Genomic DNA, 21,938 nt, shown 5'->3' on the forward strand with positions numbered 1-21,938 from the left:
CATTACAAAACCTTTTCTCCTGACAGTTTGCCTGCCATTCTCTACTCAATTTCCTTTCTCCTGTGCTTCTTAGACAGCAGTCTGAATAGGTGGGATAAAAAGCACAGGAAGGACGAGGACAACAAGCTTAACAAGCAACTGAGCTAGATACTTCAAAGAATTTTTGTTGGTAGTACTTCACATCAATGATTTAAAAATAGGGGTGCCTGTTAGTGGACTGCTCAACTGTAACTTAAGCACTCGTTTACTTGAAGTGCTCAGCAACTCCCACTAAATAAGTGGTCATGTACATTGGGAGGAAATGGAGAATGGAAATGAAATAGATGATTCACCACTGAAATAGGAAGTGACATCTGGATTAAGGAGCCTTTTAAACACTCATTTCAGAAATCCAATGTCCTCTTAAGCTGTATGAGGAGAAAAAAATTCATCCACAGGGAAGAAGTTTTGTGAAGGTCTGGAAGAGGAGAGTAGAGCAGCCCCACTCACTGGATCTGTCACACAGGCAGAAGAAAATTGTTCACAAGAGGATACACAGACGTCATAGACACCACAGGGTATAAAAGGGCTCTGAAGTTGTCACACCATCCAGCTATAAAGGCATCTGCATTAGGTACTTAAAGACAGACATCTCTCTTCAGAGGCCACACAGTCAACTTGAGCTCCCAAACAAGTGGTCAGCATAGCACCTACGCTAAATACCTGAAGTAGTCTCTGAATTCCTCCTTCCTCTTCACATCACTTAACACAGGCTCTGACACAGGATGAAAATGGTATTGAGACAGAATCGGCAATTTCCTACCAATCAAGACACAGTGTGTGGGGAGAAAGGGGCAGCTTTACTTCGCACTTCTTTTAAATAACAAAGTCACAGTATGCATCAGTAACATGACTTTGTTTTCGTAGTATTTCAGAAAAGATGGTTGCTTTGGACTTCTCTGAAAAAGCCTGCTACTAACTTATTAGTTCTCTAACTCTTTTGTGTGTGGTAGTAAATATGTACACATGCGTACACACACACACTCAAACATATAATAAAGAATCACAGAATAGTTGGAGTTGGAAGGGACCTCTGAAGATCATCTGGTCCAGCCAACACTGCTCAAGCTGGGTCAGCTAGAGCAAGTTGCCCAGGACCATGTCCTGTCAGTTGCTGAGTATCTCCAAGGATGGAGATTCCACAACCTCTCTGGGTAGCCTGCTCCAGTGTTCAACCACCATTGCAGTGAAAAAGTGTTTTCTTGTGTTCAAGTGGAATTTCCTGTGTTTCAGTTTGTGCTCTTTGCCTCTTGTCCTGTCACTGGGCACCACTGAGAGAAGTCTGTCCCTGTCCTCTTGACACCCTCCTATCAGATGTTTATACCCATTGATAAGATACCCCAAACCTTCTCCAGGCTAAACAGCCCCAGCTCCCTCAGCCTCTCCTCATATGAAAGATGCTCCAGGCCCTTAATCAGCTTTGTGGCCCTTCTCTGGACTCGCTCCAGTAGCTCCATGTCTCTCTTATACTGGGGAGCCCAAAACCGGACCCAGCACTCCAGGTGTGGCCTCACCAGGGCTGAGGAGAGGGGAAGGATCACCTCCCTCAACCTGCTGGCAATGCTCTGCCTAATGCGGCCCAGGATACCATTGGCCTTCCTTGCCACAAGGGTGCATTGATGGCTCATGTTCAAATATATATATAAACATGAACATATATAAATATATTTATTTATTTTTGCATTTAAGAAACACTCCCCTCCCTCCCTCAAGACCTCACATCCCCTTGAAGCATACTCACGGCTCCAAAGTGAATAGGCAAGGCGACAGTTTACTCGTCGATAAAACTGCTTGTTTATGGGCCAGAGGACTAGTGTGCATAGTTGAATGAAGTTAATGATTAGTCCACTCACAACAAAAACAAACCCAATGAGGAGATGAACTATGAACTGGGTCTTCAGAAAGGCAATGAAGCCCATGATAACCACTCAGAAGCGCTTGCAAGGGCCGTCACTCAGAATAACTGTCCTGAAAAAGAAAGAAAAAAATCTATTTGAGACTGGATTTACAAGCCCTGAGGAGGCAAGGTGGGAGCGTTGAAACAGTCCATGCAACTTCAGCAACAGGAACCCAACCCAATAACACTCTGCTTTTCAGGCCTGCTTCATTCAGGTCTTCACACAATAAATTGTTGATGGTACAAACCACTTTCAAAAATAGGAAAGAATCATTATTTACAATTCACAGTCCACCAAGAAGATTACTGCTTGCTGAAGATGAATCTCACACCTCTCTTTAAACAAAGTTTATATAACTGGACTTATGGCTGGGAGAAACACAGACCTGTGCATTTGCACCAGATCAGTCAAGCCACAATCAGTAAATAAGCTGCACTATGGCTGCAGTACTTCCAATACTGCTTAGTCCTACCCCTGAACTGTCCCTGTGCACCCCAACACACGGCCCATTGAGCCTCTGGAGCTGTGCAAATGTAGTGACTCCTTCAGCCTGCTGTCAAAGCCGCTGCTCTATACACTTCTTCTGAACAAGCACTGAGGAAGGGCTGCTGGGGGCTACAGAGACTTTGTTATACATTTGCTTGAGCTAGAATAGCACAGCGGTCCATCTGCAGAGCAGGTTCTCCATCCTGCAGCAAATTTCATAATGAAAGAGCAGTGGTGGTCCCAGGGAGCATCATTCTGGTAAACTAAGGCATGGAAATGGAAACAAGCTATTTCCAGGTTCAAAACCCATGGCTGCAGCAAACCTCCCACTTTCTCAGGCCACAGCTCCATGACCAAATAGATCAGTCAGTGTGAAAATAAAGTAAAATAATAATAATAAAAAACCTCTGGCTATACAGCGGTACAAATTTGATCTAGAAAGGGCTTTGGCACAGAATCTTATTTTCAATGTATTATCCAGAGCACTTAACTCTGAGTATGTTCCTTATTTACACCAGGTGCAGATGGAGGGTGATATATGATTCAGCATAAAGTCAGAGGAGCTTAAACAGACAACATCTGATCCAATATAAATCCTGCCAGTGCAAAGTTAACCCAAAAAATGTTTTAAACGAGCCATCAGATTGATTTTATTCCAGACAATGCATTATTTGGCACTGGCCTTTTTGACACGTTTGGTAATAGAAGCCCTAAAACTAGATTTACTATACAGTCAAACCACAGTCTCAATATCTCACACAAAATAAAGGCATGACCCTAATCTTGGCCAAAGTTTGCTGAAAGAATTAATGTCCCGCTTTTGCAAGTGTTACAAATGACCAAAACAACCAGCAGATGGGAATGAATACTTTTGAGAAGTCATGCGTCTGAAAGTGATTTAGAAGTTCCCAATGCCTGAAAAAAATAAAAGTACCTGCCAGCTGTGAGGAACCAAACTATCTTCATTTGCCACCTGTTTACATTATGGTACTATTTATAAAACTCAACAGCAATTTTACTTGGAAAAGCTTTTTTTCTACTGTATCTCCCCTACCAGTCAGATACTGCCTTTCAAGCCATAGAACGTCTCACTGTCTTTTGCACAATTAAAATCTATTTTTATCAGTAGTAATCTAACCACTTCAGATGCATGTTACAGATGGGAAAAAATATATATTTTGTTTTAACATAGCAACTATTGTGCCCATCACAGAAAGCAAAGCAAGTTGAATAAGCTCCTATTAAGCTTATGGTGAATAATCTAAATTGTCCCAGTGTTCTCCTGTAAGAAAGATAGACAAAGTTTCTTCTGCTAATAAACTCCTCTAAAACCAGCTGTCGGGAAGCAGAGAATCATGTTTAAAAAGAAACAAGTGGAGCCCTCCTTTCCCTGACCCTGCACTGAAGGGCTGCAGAGTACAGGTGCCTGAAGCAGCCCAAACATGGCAGCAGTGCTCACACAGGCCCTGCAGGAGGTAGCTGTGCCACTCACTTTCCCACTCCCTAGCACAGCCACAGATGCATTTGCCTTTTCACTAGGATGTTCTTCAAGTCATTGCATTAGCTACTGTCAAACATAAGCACCAACTTCCTCACTTCCAAGAGTGGAGTCATTCTTCATCTGTTCTCTCTCAAAAACACTACAAACCAAAAAAGACCAATTTCCCCCTCTCTCCAGACAACTGTTTCTAGAAACCCCACTTGTATTCCGTAGAGCCATATGCAGCCAGCTGTGCTGATGACTGTGTCTATCATAATTATTAGAATAGTAATTACTACCTTTTAACCCACAACTTGGCCCCTTTTTGACAAGGGCCAAAAGCACATACAAATATCATGAGGAGGTAGAAATTTCAAGTATTATCCTCAGAGGTTCCTACCTAGCAAAATGGTTTGGCTCTACTTCCATATCTTTGCTTTGAAGAAGTCTGGAGCACTCCAGTATTTGTCACTCCAACTAAGGAGGACTTGGCTGTATTACAGACCCAAAAGGGCACATCCAGTTCTACCGAACGGAAAGCTGGGGACATTGCAGTGCGTTACTTCTCTGGCTTCATTACTTGTGGAAGGCAGGATTTACTGCTCTGGCGCCAGTGCCCTGCCCTGTGCTCTGGGCACAGTTTCATGCTGGCGGGCCTCCAGTGCAATGCTGCACGGCTCTCAACAGGGTGGCAGCGCAGCTGCTTCATGAGCCTGCACCTGTGTTCACTGCACCCCCAAGAATTTAGGGACCACAAGTCTTGCGAATATTACTGCAGCATGACGAGAGAACAGCAGCCAAAACATAGCTGGTTCCTCTCCAGCACCTTTAGGGGACAGCGTCTGCCCAATAGCTTTGTAAGGCACAGCTATTTTACTTCAACTTCCTCTTAAAATGGACAAGGATCAACAAAATTTGATAAATCCTGTTGCCCAGTACCTCTGGTTTCAATGTTGGGACACAGAATCTGCACTAGTGTCCCTTTCGCCAATCCCTCACTGAACTGCATTTGATTTTTAAGATAATTAAAAGTTAATCTTATCCTAGAAATTCTTTACTTTTCAGCATTCCTGCCCACGTAGGGCAACCAGGCAATTTGGGGACAGACCAACAGGCAAAGGGTAGTCAGCAGGCTGTTTTGCTGAATTCCACAGTCAGGCTGCAGAAAGGACAGGGAAATCAGTATTTGCTGGGGATGAGAAGCCAGGCTTCTGCATCTCTTTGACACATATATTAAGAACAGCTAAGTGTCTATGAAGTAAACATCTGCCTTAGCTTAAGTCAGCAAGTCTTAGCACTATTCACTTTTTCTTTTTTGAAGTACACCCATATCATGGACGCATTGATAGACTTGCTGGTAAAGTCTCTTCCTCCCCTCTTTTCCCAAAGTATCTTGTAGCTTCACAACACTGACCTTTCACCAAAAAAACCCCTTTTTTTTCCTGTACAGCTGCACTAGGAACTGCCTGCATCTCCAGTACTCTCCCCTTCACCTCCTCGCACAGCACCTACCTTTCACAGTCATGCTGCAGGACAGCTCTAATGTAAAGCCCAGCTCAAACCAAATGGCTTATTTCCATTGCAGTTTAGTGCCACATCTTGCGGGGTCATTTTACTTTCCTAACATCATGAGTCCACTCCTCATAATATTAATCTTTATCTTCTCCAAAGAGAAAGGTTTTAATTGCTTTGTATCCTTCTGAGGTCCATCCCTTATTTATACACCTCTCCTCAGCCCTCTCCATGGTTACGTTACGGAAATTCTTCTAATCCATGGCTTGGCTGTTACTCTTCTGGATCTTGATTGAATGCTTGTGATGGCATTAGCACATTTGGGTAAGCTATCACTGCTCAGCTGAGTTGTACTTTTAGCTACACAGAGGCATCTAATGCATGGAACTGGAAAATGAAAAAGGGTTACTTTAACTTATGCAACTACATTCAGTGATATTTAAGTACCTTCGGTTACCTTCTATTACTAAATGTGTTTATAGGGCATGGTTTAAGATGTTATCTGAACAGGCTTCATCACCCTTCTGCCAAAAAGAAGTGCATCACAGAAGTGGGATGAGAAACCCAAAACAGCTGTCACTTAAAAGGCAAGGAGTTCTGTGAGTGGCAGATCTCATACAGTTTTCTTTGCTATGGAGCTGAGTCTTTAGGCTGCACATTCACACAGATTCTCCAGCATCCAAAAGGCACCACGTGCTTCCAACAACCTGTCTCTCAGTAGAAGTGGTAATACTGTTTTTCTTTTACCCAGCTTTCATGAAGCTCCTAATGATTAAACTGCTTTGAGGCTTCTACTTCTCTGTTAAATGTGGTTGAAATTTGCCACCAAGTTCAAAAGCTATTAGGAGACAGAATAACAAAGAACATGATTTCACTTCATTTTATTAAGAAATTAGGTTAAAAACAGAGGCAGCATATGCACTAAGCATATTACAGCCATTTCATGAAATATATATCTATTTATGAACTCAAGAGGAAAAATTAAGCCGTTAATTCCATATGTGTATATTTCCAGCTCTAACCCTGTTTTCTTTTTATTCATTTATTCCTATCATGTGTGTGGAATCCTCTGAAGTTCATAAAGCTTGCATGAACATGAGCACGAAATTAGAATTTGGTCTACTGATTGTAATATTCCAACCCAGTGACAGTTAATGTGCTTGACAACAACAAAAAACTGCTGCAGCCAGTATTACATCTTTAGACTTTTGGCCTCAGTTTTTCTGAGCATGCTACTTCAGTTTTCCAATTGTTTCCGCTCTACTGTAACATATTTATCTCCACTTACGAAATTAATTACCAACATCCTTTGCTCTGAATGTGATGCCCCTCACCCTAAATTCTGGTACTATCTTACCTACTTCAGTAACATTTTTGCTAGTTGAGGAATTAAGAGTGAAACCATTATGATACTAAATTCTACCACTTGCCATCATATTTTATCATACATTCACATTAAAAATCCTGCTTATCATAAATTTCTAAAATTAAAGTATATGGAAGAAGAGCTTAAGCCAAACTCAGGTCACAAAGATGCAAATTCGTTTCTGAGTTGTGAAGACTAGGAATAGGACCTCCAATAGAATAATTGTTATTGAATCACTATCACAAAATTAGACAAGAATTTCTTCCTTGAAATTTTGTCAGTCATACCTTTGAAACAGCACCAGAGCTAGTTTCTAAAGAGGTTCAGTAGTAGAAGATTATCAACTAACTGTCTCAAATATCTTCGCTATTTTGGTCTTGATCCAAAGCCCATTAAATGATAGAAACTTCTACTAATATCAATAGGCTTGGCTCAAAATATTAAGAGATCTATGATGAGATTAATCTGACTATTCTTATCAAAATAGGAAGTCTTTTGCTTGGCTCATCATCCTAATGAGATGCAGATACTTCAAGTTAAAAAAAAAAGTCAGCTGTGCACATTGGTCTGGCATTCGTTGACATTTAATGAGCATGCAGAATGAGAAGTCCTGAGATATTATTTCATTTTATTCTGCTATAGGTAAACTAAAACATAGGTGTTGCTAACTTCAGGCATGATGTGATGGTCACTAGGAACAATGACAACCAAATTAGAGCAACAAAACTTTTCATGAACATGCAAAACTCTTAGGAGAGCAAAAAGCAAACCATGTGAGGAGCACACGCCCTCGAACACCAGTCCCTGTTCATGCCTCCTCTACTCTTTATATGTTTTTAATTATATTATGAGATTATAAATTTACCAATTAAACTTCATGAGAAAGTAAGTTATTAAATAAAGTATGGATGTGAATAATTTATGGCTGAGTACTGGTGAGCACCATTGGGGCATAACTATAAACTCATCCTTTTATTCCATGAATCTTGTGCTAAGAAATCACCTGGCTGTGGGGCAGCCTTTATATGCACAGAAGATCTACAGCCATAGCTGCAGCACAGCTGAACAACCTGCAACCTCCTCTCCCCTATGAAGAGCCTCCAAAAGAAGTCCATACCCTACTGGGACTTTAGCCACGGGCTCTCCCTTCTGCTTTCAAAACTTGAGGCAACTTCCTATCAAAGATGTGGGCTGCTCTAAAAATTAGGATAACCAGCTGTGTAACTTGTATTTTGTAGATAGAGAATCACAGAATATGTGAACAACGCACAGAAAAAAATTCAAACAACTTGATGGAACTGCTTTACAAGGGGATAAAACAGCACTTGAGACTACACATCACTGCACTTGAGGGGCAGTTTTCCCTCTCTTCCCTCTTCTAAATGAAGTATTACAGACATGATTAAGCCTCCTTGCTAGCAGCAGAGTACTGCGCTTACACCTCTGCTAGAGGTGTAGGTTTATTTTTCTAACTTGTTGCTACAATATTACAAATAAACACACAAGTGATATTACAATGGCTATTTTCCAAATTTAATTTTAACTATTTCCTTTCTACCGTGCTAAGTGCGTGCACACACACACACACACACAAAATTAGCATGAGTACACAAATTCCAGTTCTGCTTAACATACATACTCAGCTAATTCAGCCTCTACTTAAATAAATGCATCAGGTAGCTGAAATGAAACCTGACTTGCTGAGAAATCTGCTGACCACAAGACAACCAACTCAAGGAAGAACTGCTCTCTCATTTCAGGCTTGTCTTTATCTACAAAGAAAACACTGGTATTTTTGTAATAATTTTCTGTTTATGACAGGAAAACTGGAGTGATTCTGTTGCAAGTTCAGTGGGTAAAACCAGCCCAACAAAACAACTTCCATATCTGAGCTGAATATCACTGTGAACTACAGTGACATCACTTTTTCCATGGTACAGTTTCGCAGCAATTGCAAGACACTGGAACATCACAGGATTCTCCATTTTACTTTCCTATAAAGGAGTTCCGCTATTTCAAGATTTGGTTGTGCATGTGTGTACCTTGTCTATCTTATTCCTAACATATTGCTGAAATATAAATAAGACAGTACTCCAAGTTTTTATCTTTAATGGAAGGAGAAAATTGAACAATTAGGGGCAAAAAAATAAGAGCTATCCAGTTCCAAAAGAAACTGTTCTTGAAGAAGCCTCACTGCAGCACTGCTAAGCTAAACTGCAAGTTAACACATGTATTGGAGCACAGCTTCCCCACTGAGAGGTGCTGCTCACCAGTCGCATGGGAGAACAATATGGCAGTCCCATATCCCTCCTGAGTGCTGACCACTATTAGTGTGGGCTATAGGGGCTATATGCTTGCCTTTCCCTGCAGCACTACAGAAGTCAACCTCTAAAACACCACTTCATGGGAAGAGTTGACCAGGCAGTCTTTGCTGCAGTCAAGCACGGAGATGGAAGAAATCAACTCAAAGCAAGGAGCATTCATGTTCTCAGCAGCTTTCGGGCATGGCAAGGGGCACAGAGGGAATGGACATTGGTGGGTTTTACGCTGAGGGTGGTGGTGGTGCAAGTCCACAATTTAAAAGAGAGAAAAAGCAAAAGCAGCTAAATATCAGTACATGACAAGACATTTTATGCTAAAATGCACCAGAAAAAAAGAGATAAACAGGGATAATTAACAACTTAACAAGTTTCCCGAGTTCCTCATGGCAGGACTCCTCAAGGTTACCACTCTGGAGAGGCAGTTAAAAGCAATTCAGTCAGCAAATGGCTGTTAAACACCTTCAGCAAGCTCTATTCCACCACTCTTGCTCCCTCTTTTGGGAGCTGTAAACCCTTTTCTTTGTAGGTGGCTATTCTTCACCCTTTGCCTCTTTAGCTAAACCCAGAAGTTCCTGCCCCCATCAAGAGAGAAGCGGGTGCTAATCCTTGCTAGCTCCCCTGCCCCTACTCCTTCACTGGCATTATATTTTCCTTTTTGTTATACATACCAGCAACTTCCCGGGTCTGTGAAAGAGCCGCTGCGTGCCACAGAGGATTTATACCATTCAACCTTTGTACACATTGTTACTGGCATAGCCTGCCCATCTGGTATTCAGTCTGTACATCAACACCGAGCTCTGAAAAATGCTTGTCAGGTTTCCAGTTTTCACAGGCATTGAGGGCAAAAGCAGGCTGGAAGAAGCTCTTGGACAACTTAGCACACCAGCAGATCTCGCAGTTCCACTCCGGCTCTCTAGAGGAGAGCCAAATATTTTCTGTCCTGCTAACTGCCCTCTGCAATATGACTCTGAGTGCAACGGTAAGGTGTTCTGCCCAATTTCAAGTGCAGCAGATGACAGGCAATACTGGGATGTGACACTTGCCAAGCAGTACTGGGATGTGATTTCTCCCATGCCCCTGGTGCTAAACGGTCCCTTTCTTTTCCCAGCTGGTTTCTCTCATCAGTGAGATCCAAGAAAGGACTTCAGCAGCATCTTCTCTGTTCAACAGAATTAAAAAATATGTATATGAAATTTATACATTGTGTGTAGGGGTAAAGAGATGCACAATCAGATACTTGTGAGAGCCAACAGCTAGGTGGAGCTTACTGCACAGCTTGGCAGCAGTTCACACACCTTTCAACCACCACACTTGCAATGAACAAAACTGCCACAGCACCACAAAACAGTTGAGCAGTTTTGAACAGTTGCCAAAAAAAAAAAAAAAAAAAACCAAACCTCTAGTAACCACCGTATTTGCATGCTTCTGACTTGCTCTCGAAGTTACACTGCAGGCATAGGAAATCTTTTGCTTACTGACAACATACAGCTTCAGGACGCCGCAGACACAGGGCACCTCTACAGATACCTATACACTACCTGCATGCTCGTTTGGTTCATGCTCCCTGCTGCTGCCAGGTGAACCCATCTGAGCCGCCGCTTATGAGCTGGGGTACAAGTGCCACAGCAACGTGGCTTTAAGGTTTCTAGATCTGAGCTGGCCAAGCTGGAGGTGGACAGAGTGGGGCAACAGCACACAGCTGCCCATGAAGATCTGCTCTAATGCATGCCCCTGCCACCTCCTCCTCAAATTGTGGGAGCAATGGAGACACCTCTTCACAGTGTAGGGATAGAGGAAAGGACACGAAATGCTTCCCCACTCCACAGCAGCAGAATTAAGGGACTGGAAACACCCATGCCCATCCCAACAGTTGGGACTGGAAAACCTCCATTTTACCCTGTGGCAGAGGACCCCAGACCTCTAGACAAGGCCCTGGGAGGCAATACACTTCTCCCCGAAGGAGGGTGGTGGTGGGGATGGCCTGTTTTAGCCAGGTGGCCAGGCAGGGACTTGGAACACTACTCCTCCACCCCATAGGTGAGCCAAGGAAACCTTCCTGCAGCTGGCAGGACCTGGGGGAGGAGAGCTACCCCCCCAAAACCCGCATTAACCCCATCATGGTGGCAGGCAAGACCTGACACCATGCCAATGCCATCAGAGGCCCGTGAGGCCTTTGCCTTCACCAGAGCCCTGCAGGCTCTCAGCCCAGGATGGGCCAGTGCCCGCGGCAGGGAGCACAGAGGATGGTGGCACGGTGGCACATCCCCCATGGGGAAGAACCACGGCTGTGCTGACATTTCTCCACATCTCAAAGGTCCAGGGCAGCACCATTACCTCTGCATTCAGGCCACGCAGCTTGTGATGCAATGGCCCTGCGGCCGAGGATGGGAGGAAGGTGGCAGGAGCCCTCCACTCCCTCTCCAATGGGAAGGGACTAGGAAGCACTCGGACACCTTCCACCGCCCCGCGAACACCAGCAGGGGATGGTGCTGTGCCACAAGCCATGCCCAGGGACACAGGTCAGCGCATATATCTAGCGCAGGACACACCAGTGGTTTGCAGGATAGCTGTTGTAGGTCTGAGAGCATTTTATTGTAATCCAGTCGTCACGCTAGTGTTTGGAATGAAATGGTCCCTACATAATTACTACCGTAACAAGAGAGAAGCGTGGGAACTGGCAGCAAGGAGAGCACGTACTCCACAATTTACAATTTATGCCAAAAGATTGGGCTGGCCATAACAAATGTGCTTATGGAGTTGGCTCATTACATGCCCTGTCACACCGCGATATGCACCTATGCATTGCTACAGAGTACTTGCGATCCCTCCAATCCATGGTAAAATTTTCATTTTGACAGAAGCATGAATTTTCCTTTTTTTCAGGCGGTGTAGCAAGAATAACAAAGCTCTTTCCTCTCCACAAAAGTAATCGATGCCATCTGAATTCTTCTGGTGAGCCAAAGCATAGATTATCAAATACAAAATAACAGGAAAGTTAAAATAAACATTGAATATATTTTTTTCCAAGAAGGACACAGATGAAAAGCAGCAATTCTGCTCAATTTTTAAAGAGCTTGGAACTGATTCTTGCCCTGCATTTAACTTCACAAATGCTAAAGTTGTTATACCTGTTACAGATCATCAGCTTCTCCTACTTTCAATCTTTCTGCAGTTTTAACATTTATCTTTACTGCTCACAAATACCTTGAATATGGGGGAGACACTGTTCCACTGACCAGTAATGCTGGTGTCACAGTTCTCATTGCTACGACAATACAGAAGGGCTCTGAGAAAACCAGTTAAAGCATAGAACACTGCCCCATGCTCAAAACCACAAACACCAAGCTCATCCCTACTGAGTACTGCTTAGATTTGTATAAAAAATGTAAATATATATATATGATATATATGTAGACACAAGCATACATAGACACAATACATACACACACATATTTCGAGACAGAAATAGAACCCAGATTTTTAGTTTGTTTTCTAAAAAAAAAAATCAAATTGCTTAAAATTAAATATGAAATGGCACTTTTATTATTTTGAAGAGCTCAGGATTTTCACCCTCACCTGATTTGAGGTCAAGTCAAGATTTAAACACCAGGAAATCATATTCTGCATTTAGCAGCTCTATTATTTTCAGCCTTTCCTATGGCGCAAATGCTGATGCTGACATTTTCCCCTCAAATGTAAGCATTTTCAGTTCCTGTTGTGAAGAAGGACTTTTTGCCTTAATTACTTTTGGTTTTGATAGAGCTAGCAGGTGTAGAGAGGCTATTTTCTTCATTTGTACTAGTTAACTCAAAGTGGAGAATCCAACTGAGAGCTGAAAAAGCAAAGAGCCTCTTGCTCTTCTAAATAAAATAAATAAATAATAATAAAAAAAAATCACAGGTGGGAGTGAATGACATCTCTGAATTTTAAATGGGGTCAGACTTTCCATGGTACTGAAGCCCTGTTTTTTGTCTGTTCTCAAAGTGAACGTGGTCTGGCTGCAGCTATTCTTTTTAGTAGAAAGAATTGCTGTCCAGAGTGTATTTTTTAAGAGTAATTCAATATCTTTCCGAAGACTTTCATTTGTTATGCAGTTACTGGGCTAGATAGCTTGTCTGTACAGGTGCAAATGCATTTTTATGAATACAAAAATCTGAAACTACAATAACTATGATTGGTACCATAAAGAAGGATTTGGTCACATTTATGTCTAGATGCTTAAAAAGTGCTCCTGTCAGCATCAAAAGAATGCTATGGGGAAAACGTATTTAAAAAAATGGGGAAAACAGGTATTTAAAGAATAACACATTCATAAATGTTTGTCACTACCGTGACTCCTACCATGCTTTCTAACTCGAGATTGACTTCTATTTTGTATCCTGTACTAAGACTCCCATGAGGTCCCATACTCTGAAGTTCCATCAGCCAAATCCTAGACCAGCTGCAAGACCCAAAAGAAACAATTACAGACATATTTGTGTCAGTTTTAGTCACCAATAATTTTGCCTTATTTACCTGGTCAGATTAAACCTTGCCCAAGTTGAATGCTGTCTGAATATATACATATATATGTGTGTGTGTGTGTGTGTGTATATATATATATATATATATATATATATGGCGGTTCGATTGCTCTGCTTTTCAAGTCCTTTTGTTCTTGAAACCAGCATTTAAAATTCTTTTGTTTAGACAATGTTAATGTGGCTTTGCTAGGTTAAAAAACTCTCTATATATTACATCATATATATATTATATAACATTATATATAATATACTCTATATATAAATTATATATATATAAACCATATATGTGTGCACACACATATTTCTGTAGGAAGCTTTATTTCTCTGTTTTGGAACAGGGTTTTACAATTTGGCAGGTTTGCTGGAACACCCTTTCCTGAATCTCCCACTCTGATTTATACAAATCATAAGCTCCTAAAAAAATAAAAAAAATAAAAAATAAAAATTAAGAGTTCCTTCATTCTCTTTAAAGAGAGAAATTTGCTGACAGCAAATGGCCAGAGAGCTAGCAAGCTATTAGCTAGTTGAACTGGCAAATAAAGTAGCAAACTCAGCAACAGTAAGTGATTTCTTTAAACGTTTAGGAATGTTTATCAGATAGCCTACATAAATTTCATAACATCAGTAATTTGGCACACTTCACAGAACAGCAAAGGGTGTAAAGCAGTACAAATGTAAACATTGCATAAAAATGCAGTGTTTGAAAAAATGTTGCCTGTTTCCATATCAGTGTATTGTATTGTTTCCTGAATGAACAGAAGCGCACTGTCCTAGATGGCCCTTGGAGTAACTCCCCCGAATGGAGGGACATTCGCTGAAGTGAGCCATACAATTGCAAAACAGGAAACTTGATATATGCAACTGCCGCTACCCAGGTCAACAGTAAGTTCAGTCCAAGAACTACACAGGGTAAGCACCAAATTTCTTCAAAGCTGTAGCTTCCCAGGATCCCTTTGGAAGGGAGGCCAGGAGCATGGAGGATGCTCGGTGTTTATTCTCAATTAAGCCTCCTGCAGCAAGTGCTAAGAGGACTTGGTGGCTAAGAGGAGGAGGGAGATGGCGGTCTTGAAATGCAGAAGGTGAAAGAGCAGAGAGCAGGGAAGACGAAGGTGAAATACAAGAACAAAGCAGGATGGGGAACAGATCATCAGACCCTGCGTCCCTCCAAAATCTGTACGTTTGGACTTGCAACACTGACCTGCCTTCTGTGCATCACTCTCCACCTCCATGCCAATGTTTAGCATGTTATTTCCCTCCCCTCACCACATGCAGCTACAGGAGTTATTGATAAGTCTGAAGAAATCCTCATCACACTCATCTCTCCCTCTGCTTGCCAAATCCATGGCTTAAAACAACCATCTTGTGTTCTGATATCTATTTGACAGCTACAACTATGTCTCAGAGACATAGTTCATGTCTTTGATTTAGTCAGGCAGCAGAAGCTTACTAATTGCCAGAAAAAAAAAAAAAATCTGAATTTGGCTATTCATTTCCTAACCCTCTGGGCACAGGAAGGAAGCTGCATGCACACACATATGCATTTCACATTGCTGCAGCCCTCTTCAACTCTGCCCTTCACATCAGCTTCCTTAGATTAGGTTTGCTCCCAGTGGACTAGCAAAGCAGGCACTAGTCAATCCAAAAATTTCTCAGACACGTCAAGAGGACAGTAAACTCAAATATACCTGATTTATCTTGTTTCCTCTCCACATAAACTTCTATTTTCAGCAGTGAAGCTTCTATCATTGATCTCTAGAGAACAACAAAGATTTTGTTTTTAATCCTCCCCTCACCATAGCAATATGTGTACTAAGTAGAAAGATGGTCTACTTAGTAAAATGCACTTGATGCTATTCCTGAACACAAGGTACAAAATAGTCTCCTAATGGTTTGCAAGGGTTTTTTTTACAGCAATTTCTCATGAACTCAAGTTCCCATCAATTTTCTGTCATTACAAGATGCTTCCTCACCTCTGTTGTTTTGCTAAAAAATTTTGAATAAGGGCTATTATATTTTAAGAACAATATTTTTTATTGACATATTTCATATTCTTGTTTCTAGTTAGTTTCCTCTGCCAAGTTTCTTCCTCTCCCCTATGTTAATGCATTTTTGATATGTACACGCTGATGGCATTTTTGTCTTCTTACCTACTCCCATATATACAGCTAATTAATCTCCTCAATCTTTCCCTGGATGAGGGTTCCTGTGAGCGCTTTATGATCTTTGCTATACATCTCAAAATTTTGCTTTCAGCTTCCAGTTTTATAAATAAATTTGAGTATGTGAAAGTGAACAGAGTATGTGCTTGATGGTGACACGTAGGAAACTATCTTAAAATGACTACTAATAAACCTGTATTTCAGATGACAGGACAAGTGGGAGAAGGAGAGAGACCTGAGCTGTTGACCGTATCTTTTCCCAGGCAGATTCCTAACACAGGATGAGAGGTCAGGTCTTCATATATACAAGGCCAAATTGTGGATTCTTGCAAACGATTTGATTCTTTCCTTCCCAGACAAAAGGGCTGCCAAGAAAGAAAACCCATGGTCTGCACCTGAATTTACTTCAGTTTCCAGATGACCAAACTTGAGGGGGTTTTGACATTTTGAATTGGTCTTTCCTATGAAGCAGCCTTCAGAATGCTTACTTACCACTCACCTTTGGACACTGACTAGTAAGATGATGTATCAGTTCCTGAAATTTTGGATCAAGTTATTGGCCATAGTAGGAAGTCATCTTGGGACTGAGTTACAAAGTATAACACTTGACATGGCTTCTTTTACCCATTCACCTTCATCTTGCTGCACTATCTGAACATGGTCAGTACAAAGGGAGACAGTACTAATCTGCCCGGCAGTAATTATCAGGCACATACAAGAAAGCCATAACAGACATACCATCCATACTAAGGTCTAAGTCCCACCAGTGCACATATTTCATTACTGATATTTCACAAGTGTCTAACTTAAAAAAGCCTGAACACAATCATTGAGAAGATCAAGAACTTCCCACCAACAACAGCCCTTCACATTCCCAGAACTTATTCCAAAAGGAATTAACAACAATATACCTTCCCTGCCAAGGCTTCCTTTCTCTATTTTCAGATATTATGAGAAGGCTCTGATTGGTACTACTGCTAACTTTGTTAACCGCATACACGGAAGCACTGGAATGAGTTGCCCAGAGAGGCTGAGGAATCTCCACCCTTGAAGAGTCTCAAAACCCATCCAGACAAAGCCCTCAGCAACCCACTCTTATCAAAAGTGGCCCTGTTTTCAGCAGGGCTCAACCTCAAAAGGCATGCCCCAAAGGTCCCATCCAACCTACTTTTATTTATTTTTTTTTTAATAAATGCTTTCAAAATTATGAGCCTTCAATTAGATCCCAAAATAAAAAAGGCTGTTGAAACCTCATATTTGACCATGGAAAACCATCCTGGGACCTCCTCCTCCTTGAAATGGCATCAAGTGCACTTGGCAGAAGGGTAGGTAATGCACTTTAAGCAACAATAATTAAGTCCAAACAGCCTGAGTTTTCACTCTACTTCCCAGGTGGTTTTTGCTGCCTGCAGTGAGCTTTATGTTGCCATGGCTACTCTTGCAAGCATTTCATCCCTCCTTTAAAACTAATCACATCCTAAATGCAGTGTAGACATACCCTATCAGGTAACTCAGCCATCGCTTCCTTTTTTTCCCCTGTCAGCTCTGCAAATCTAAGATTTGATTTAAAGCAAGTTCATCCCCTTTCCTTCTTAAGATAGATGTAAGTTAAGTATTACTTTAAGTATTTGTTTCTTTACTCTGAATCTCTTCACTAGCATTAAGACAAGTCTCATCATTTATTGTGCTCTTCCTTGCTCAATCCTGAGATGTACGTTCCTTTTTCAGTCATTTAATGGTATGGCAGCTTTCTGTAACACACTTTCAGCAGCTACAGTTTTCACGGGGCCAGGTTGATCCCTTTGGTTTACACCTAAGAATCACATTTCTAGCAGGGAAATCTAGTTCCACCTCCACTGTCCTTTCCCCTCCTCCCTCCTGCCCCTAAAATAGAATTTCTCCACTGCTTCCTAGGTGGAGATCTCAACAGTAACAGAAGACAGTCTACAGCAAAGAACAACAAAAAATACCCCAAACCCCAAATCATCTTAAATATCTGAAAAAGTAGAGAGAGCACAGAAGAATTTCACCACGCTGCATTTCTGACCTCCCCCCATCTTTCTCATCCCATCACAGACTGGTTTCCTGTGAACAACAGCTCCTAAATCTTATCCTATCTCACATTGGAAAATGGAGCATTTCTTTGAAATCAGTGATTGGACATGGCCCACTGACTTCCCAGTCAAGCGCAATGGGAACATGATTTGACAGTTTGCCCAGCAACTGGGCTGAACTGTGTTTAGTTATGTTCACGGTGAGATCAAGTAGCTTACAAAGGTGGCTCTTCAATGCTGACTTGACTTCCCAGAAGTTAAGCACGATGTCCATTATTGCAGCAATTATGCCGTGATTATACAGGCATATAAATATAAGCAAAAATAAGGAGCCTGAATGGTTTTAATTCATAAAAAACAAACCATTTTGTCACTGGTTTCTGGCAACATCTTCTAAATTTCAAACCATTAAGTCACATTTTTCACAGCACAGTCTGACATCATTTGTTTGCAAAGGGCATACAAATCAGCCACTGGGAACCGAGCACCTGGGGAACTGTTGCACAACCCTAGCGAAATGCGAACAGCATCTGCCTCTCTGCAGTGGAAGTCTGGAACAGAGCAGTCACTGCAACAAGCACGAGAAGCAAAGTCCCTGAGGTCAACTTGGTTTGTGTTCAAGAGTAAAACCATGCTGTGCATGTTGACAGCAACTCTCCCAGTCTTTCCTCTAGCCTGTAATACCTTATGTTTTTCCTAAGCTCCAACAAATATATAGAAATTTCCCTTTTGTTCATATGTAAACACTGTTCTGGTTGCAGAGAGGAGCTTGAGTAACCAGCTATTAATTATTAGAAAGCAGCCTGCAAAAGAAAGGAATTTAACAAGTAGTTTCATGAGGCTGGTTCCCTAAGAATTTGCATTTTAGCACTGATTGACACTTCTATGATCTGACATCTCCATACATACCCTGATATCAAGTAACACCCAAGTTTGTCATGTTAAGGGAACTCGAGTGAGGCTGCTGCAGAACCATTCTCCTCTCCCTGACCACTCCCATGGCCCCTCGATGGGTTCAAAACATATAGCTGAGGAGAGGGACACAGATAAATGTGTCCCTCAACATTTCCATGCTTGCAGATCCATGAACAGCAACCACAGTAGAGAAACAGCCTGGGAAATCCAAATTAAGACGACTGTCCAAAGCTTCAATTTCTCTGTAAACTCTGCACTTATTTGAATACATTATGCTCTTAAAATCGCATGGTTTGATCCTGTGGTTGAGTTAGGAAGACACTGGAGGTTTGATCTCTAGGCACTCATCCCACAGACAACCACCCAGTCAATGTAGGACACATCTTTTCAGAGCTTTAGTTTAAGCTGTCTAAATAAAGCAGCAGAGCATACAGTGGCTTTCATACAAATGTGGTGATATATAAAGCACAGCAGCCCATAGATTATGGGCACATTATCCATAGATAATAGACTTTATATAGAAATGTATCATGTTGCACTTCATGTGTCAAGTGATAATTTGTGCAGATGCACCCGGGGGGTGGGGGAGACCTTCTCCCCCATCATGTTTAGATCCATTCTTCTGTATGGTGAAGACAGTTGTATTCTACAGGTTTAAGAGAATTTACAAACCAAAGCGTAGTTCTTCTCTCCCCATCATTTTGTTTAAGAAACATCAGCTTCTCAAACCCAGAAACATCATCAGCTTCACAAGCACTAAGTTTCTAATTGCTTAGAGCCAAAGTTCTCTGCTCTGCCACCAGATGCAGAGAAAAACAGAGAACAGGAAGGTCTGGAGGACACTGGGGAGTTTTCCCCACTGCACTTCTCTTCCCTCCGTGCCTACAGAGTCCCTCTGGGAGGACTATGCAGGCCTGCGAGCTGAAGCAGAGCCTTTGCTCTCCAAGGTATCAACCCTTTTTGCAATTGCAAGTCCTTATAAGAGCTGGTAAAGTGGTCTAGCATTTAGATACATAAATAATATACTAAATATAGATGAGGCATATATATTTTTAAACTCCTTCCTAAGAGCCCACCACCCATAAAAGGACACTCTCCCCATCCCAACCAGGCTTGAAAGGCAGGAGCTCACCAGAGGAGCAGTGCTTTTTCCATTAGCTGTGCTGTTCCCCTAGGGGCTTGGAACTGGTGCAGAAACAGTGGTAACAGATGATCTGGCTATTCATTTTTGCCTATTTATTTTCCTCAGAAGTCAACTTTTCTTTAAAATAATATTTTAATAGGCAGTCACTATACAGTCTCCCACTGTGCTATTCTCTTAAGAAACGCACAAATTGAATACTAACTTGACAGGAGCAGGTCTTTAAGTTCATGTTTGATTAGTTTAGCATTTACACTGCAGTAATTCCCAGAATTCTTAACCATCCTGGGGTCCAGCTATGCCAGACTCTGCAGACACAGAAATGCCTTGCCCCCACTGGGTGTAAATCATTCCTCTGATCTGTGCAAATTAGGAATCTGTAGGTTATTCTACTTAAGATACCAGATTGACGGCAGCCAATAAATACAACATGCAATACAAATATTCTCTCCAAGAATACAATGATTGCAAATACAAATAAAATGTAAGTGAAATTGGAAGACAGATGGCATTAAAGATGATGTGCCAAACTATTGTTTCCAATATCTGAAATCAAAAGATCAAAGCACAATTATGTTCAATAAGCAATAAAAGAAATGGCCAGTGAAATTATGCAGCTCATTAAAACTCCCTGAATATATATGCAAGTATAGCATTGACCTTCATCCTTCTCTCCCTCTCTCAAAAAGAAACCCTAAACTGTTGCAAAATAAAATACATCAGTCAAAACTTTGATCTCAATTATTTCACTCTTAACACAGAAAAGTGCATTTATAAAATCAAAATCTTAAGCAGCTTCACTCATGAGAATTTCAGGTGATTTGGCAAATCACTCAAGTTACAAGGCAGGGCTAGGAACTTAGTAAAATCACGGAGTTACATTACTTTATTGTTCTAACAAGAAGTGCACCAATTAATCTAACTACATATTATTATTTCAGGTTCCTTCGCTGGCCAAAAGCTGGAACTTTTTGACAGATTTGGCAAGAGGGGTTGCAGAGAGAAAATAAAGTAAAAGATATTTGTTTTGAATATTTTGTATCTTGGAAAGACTCAGTTAAAAACACAAGAAAATAGAGCACATGATCCTTATGGGTTCACCCTATATATTATTCAGTGATTACAAGCACAAGTAGAATGATAAATCCATTACTTATGTGTTAAGTGATTCACTGATTGCTAAACAAGGACAATTCTTGAAGGGTCTCATGTTGTGGGAACACTTTCACCAAGGAAATTCAGTGTGACAATAACAACTGACCAAAGGGGAGGGGGGGGAATTCTTTGATGTCTCCTGCTCTTTTCTTATGCTCATCATCTCTGTGGACTTTATTTTGTACTACAGGTTATACTACCTGTATATGTAATAGATTGTTGCAGTGTGTTTTGGGAAGCATTCATACCTTCTTTTTGCTGGGCTGGATTTCCCAGATTGTTACTGAGGTTGGTGGCATGCTCACATCAGGTACGCAGTGAGGGAGCCAGCCAGCCCAAAGCCTACAAGGCGCCAAGTTAGTCCCCGAGAAACAGAGACCCTTTGATTCCTCAGGTGAATTCCTTAGAGAGTACAGACTACATTAGCCCAGAGGGTGACCAAACACCTCCCATCTAGCAAGCTAATAAGGGTGATCCAATCCAAGGAAAGCAAAAGATCGTGGATGGAATTATAGGAAAACTGGGTTAATCTCTCAATATGCAAAGTTGATTCCCCGCTGAATTGGTGATCTCTCATCTTAATCAGCCCAGCTCTGTTGGAGGACGGTTGCAGCAGTCAAAGTAAGTAACAACAACAACAACAGTCTTTGTAGCTACTTCCTACAGAGCAGACATCACATTAAAAAATTAGGAATCTAAAACACGTTTCGAAAGTTAGCTCTCTTCAAGCATCAATGCATTGAAGAGTTAAACGAGCCAACCAAAAAACCCTCACTCAAAACAATGTCAGAAAAGCACTATGAAGTACTAGGGTTAGGTTTCATCAATATCTAATCAGAAAGGTCTGAATAAGCTTTCTTTTCAGAAACATAGAGATGATGTCATTAAT

The 21,938-nt window shown here is 41.4% G+C and overlaps 1 protein-coding gene across 3 annotated transcripts in view; it reads right to left on the bottom strand.

Annotated features, from left to right (window-relative positions):
* AGPAT3 (1-acylglycerol-3-phosphate O-acyltransferase 3) overlaps nucleotides 1-21,938 on the bottom strand; it is a 94,879-nt gene that overhangs the window by 15,264 nt on the left and 57,677 nt on the right. For 2 of the 3 annotated variants that reach the window (XM_067289755.1, XM_013941667.2), the window contains exon 2: nucleotides 1,781-2,007. In XM_067289755.1, coding sequence (XP_067145856.1) covers nucleotides 1,781-1,958 — 178 coding nt within the window. In that variant the 5' untranslated portion in view covers nucleotides 1,959-2,007. Of the gene's footprint in view, nucleotides 1-1,780; nucleotides 2,008-21,938 lie in introns of those variants that run through there. The other variant, XM_013941668.2, reaches the window with a different exon arrangement.

The sequence above is a fragment of the Apteryx mantelli genome, chromosome 1, assembly GCF_036417845.1.
Source record: "Apteryx mantelli isolate bAptMan1 chromosome 1, bAptMan1.hap1, whole genome shotgun sequence".
Taxonomy (NCBI): Eukaryota; Metazoa; Chordata; class Aves; order Apterygiformes; family Apterygidae; genus Apteryx; species Apteryx mantelli.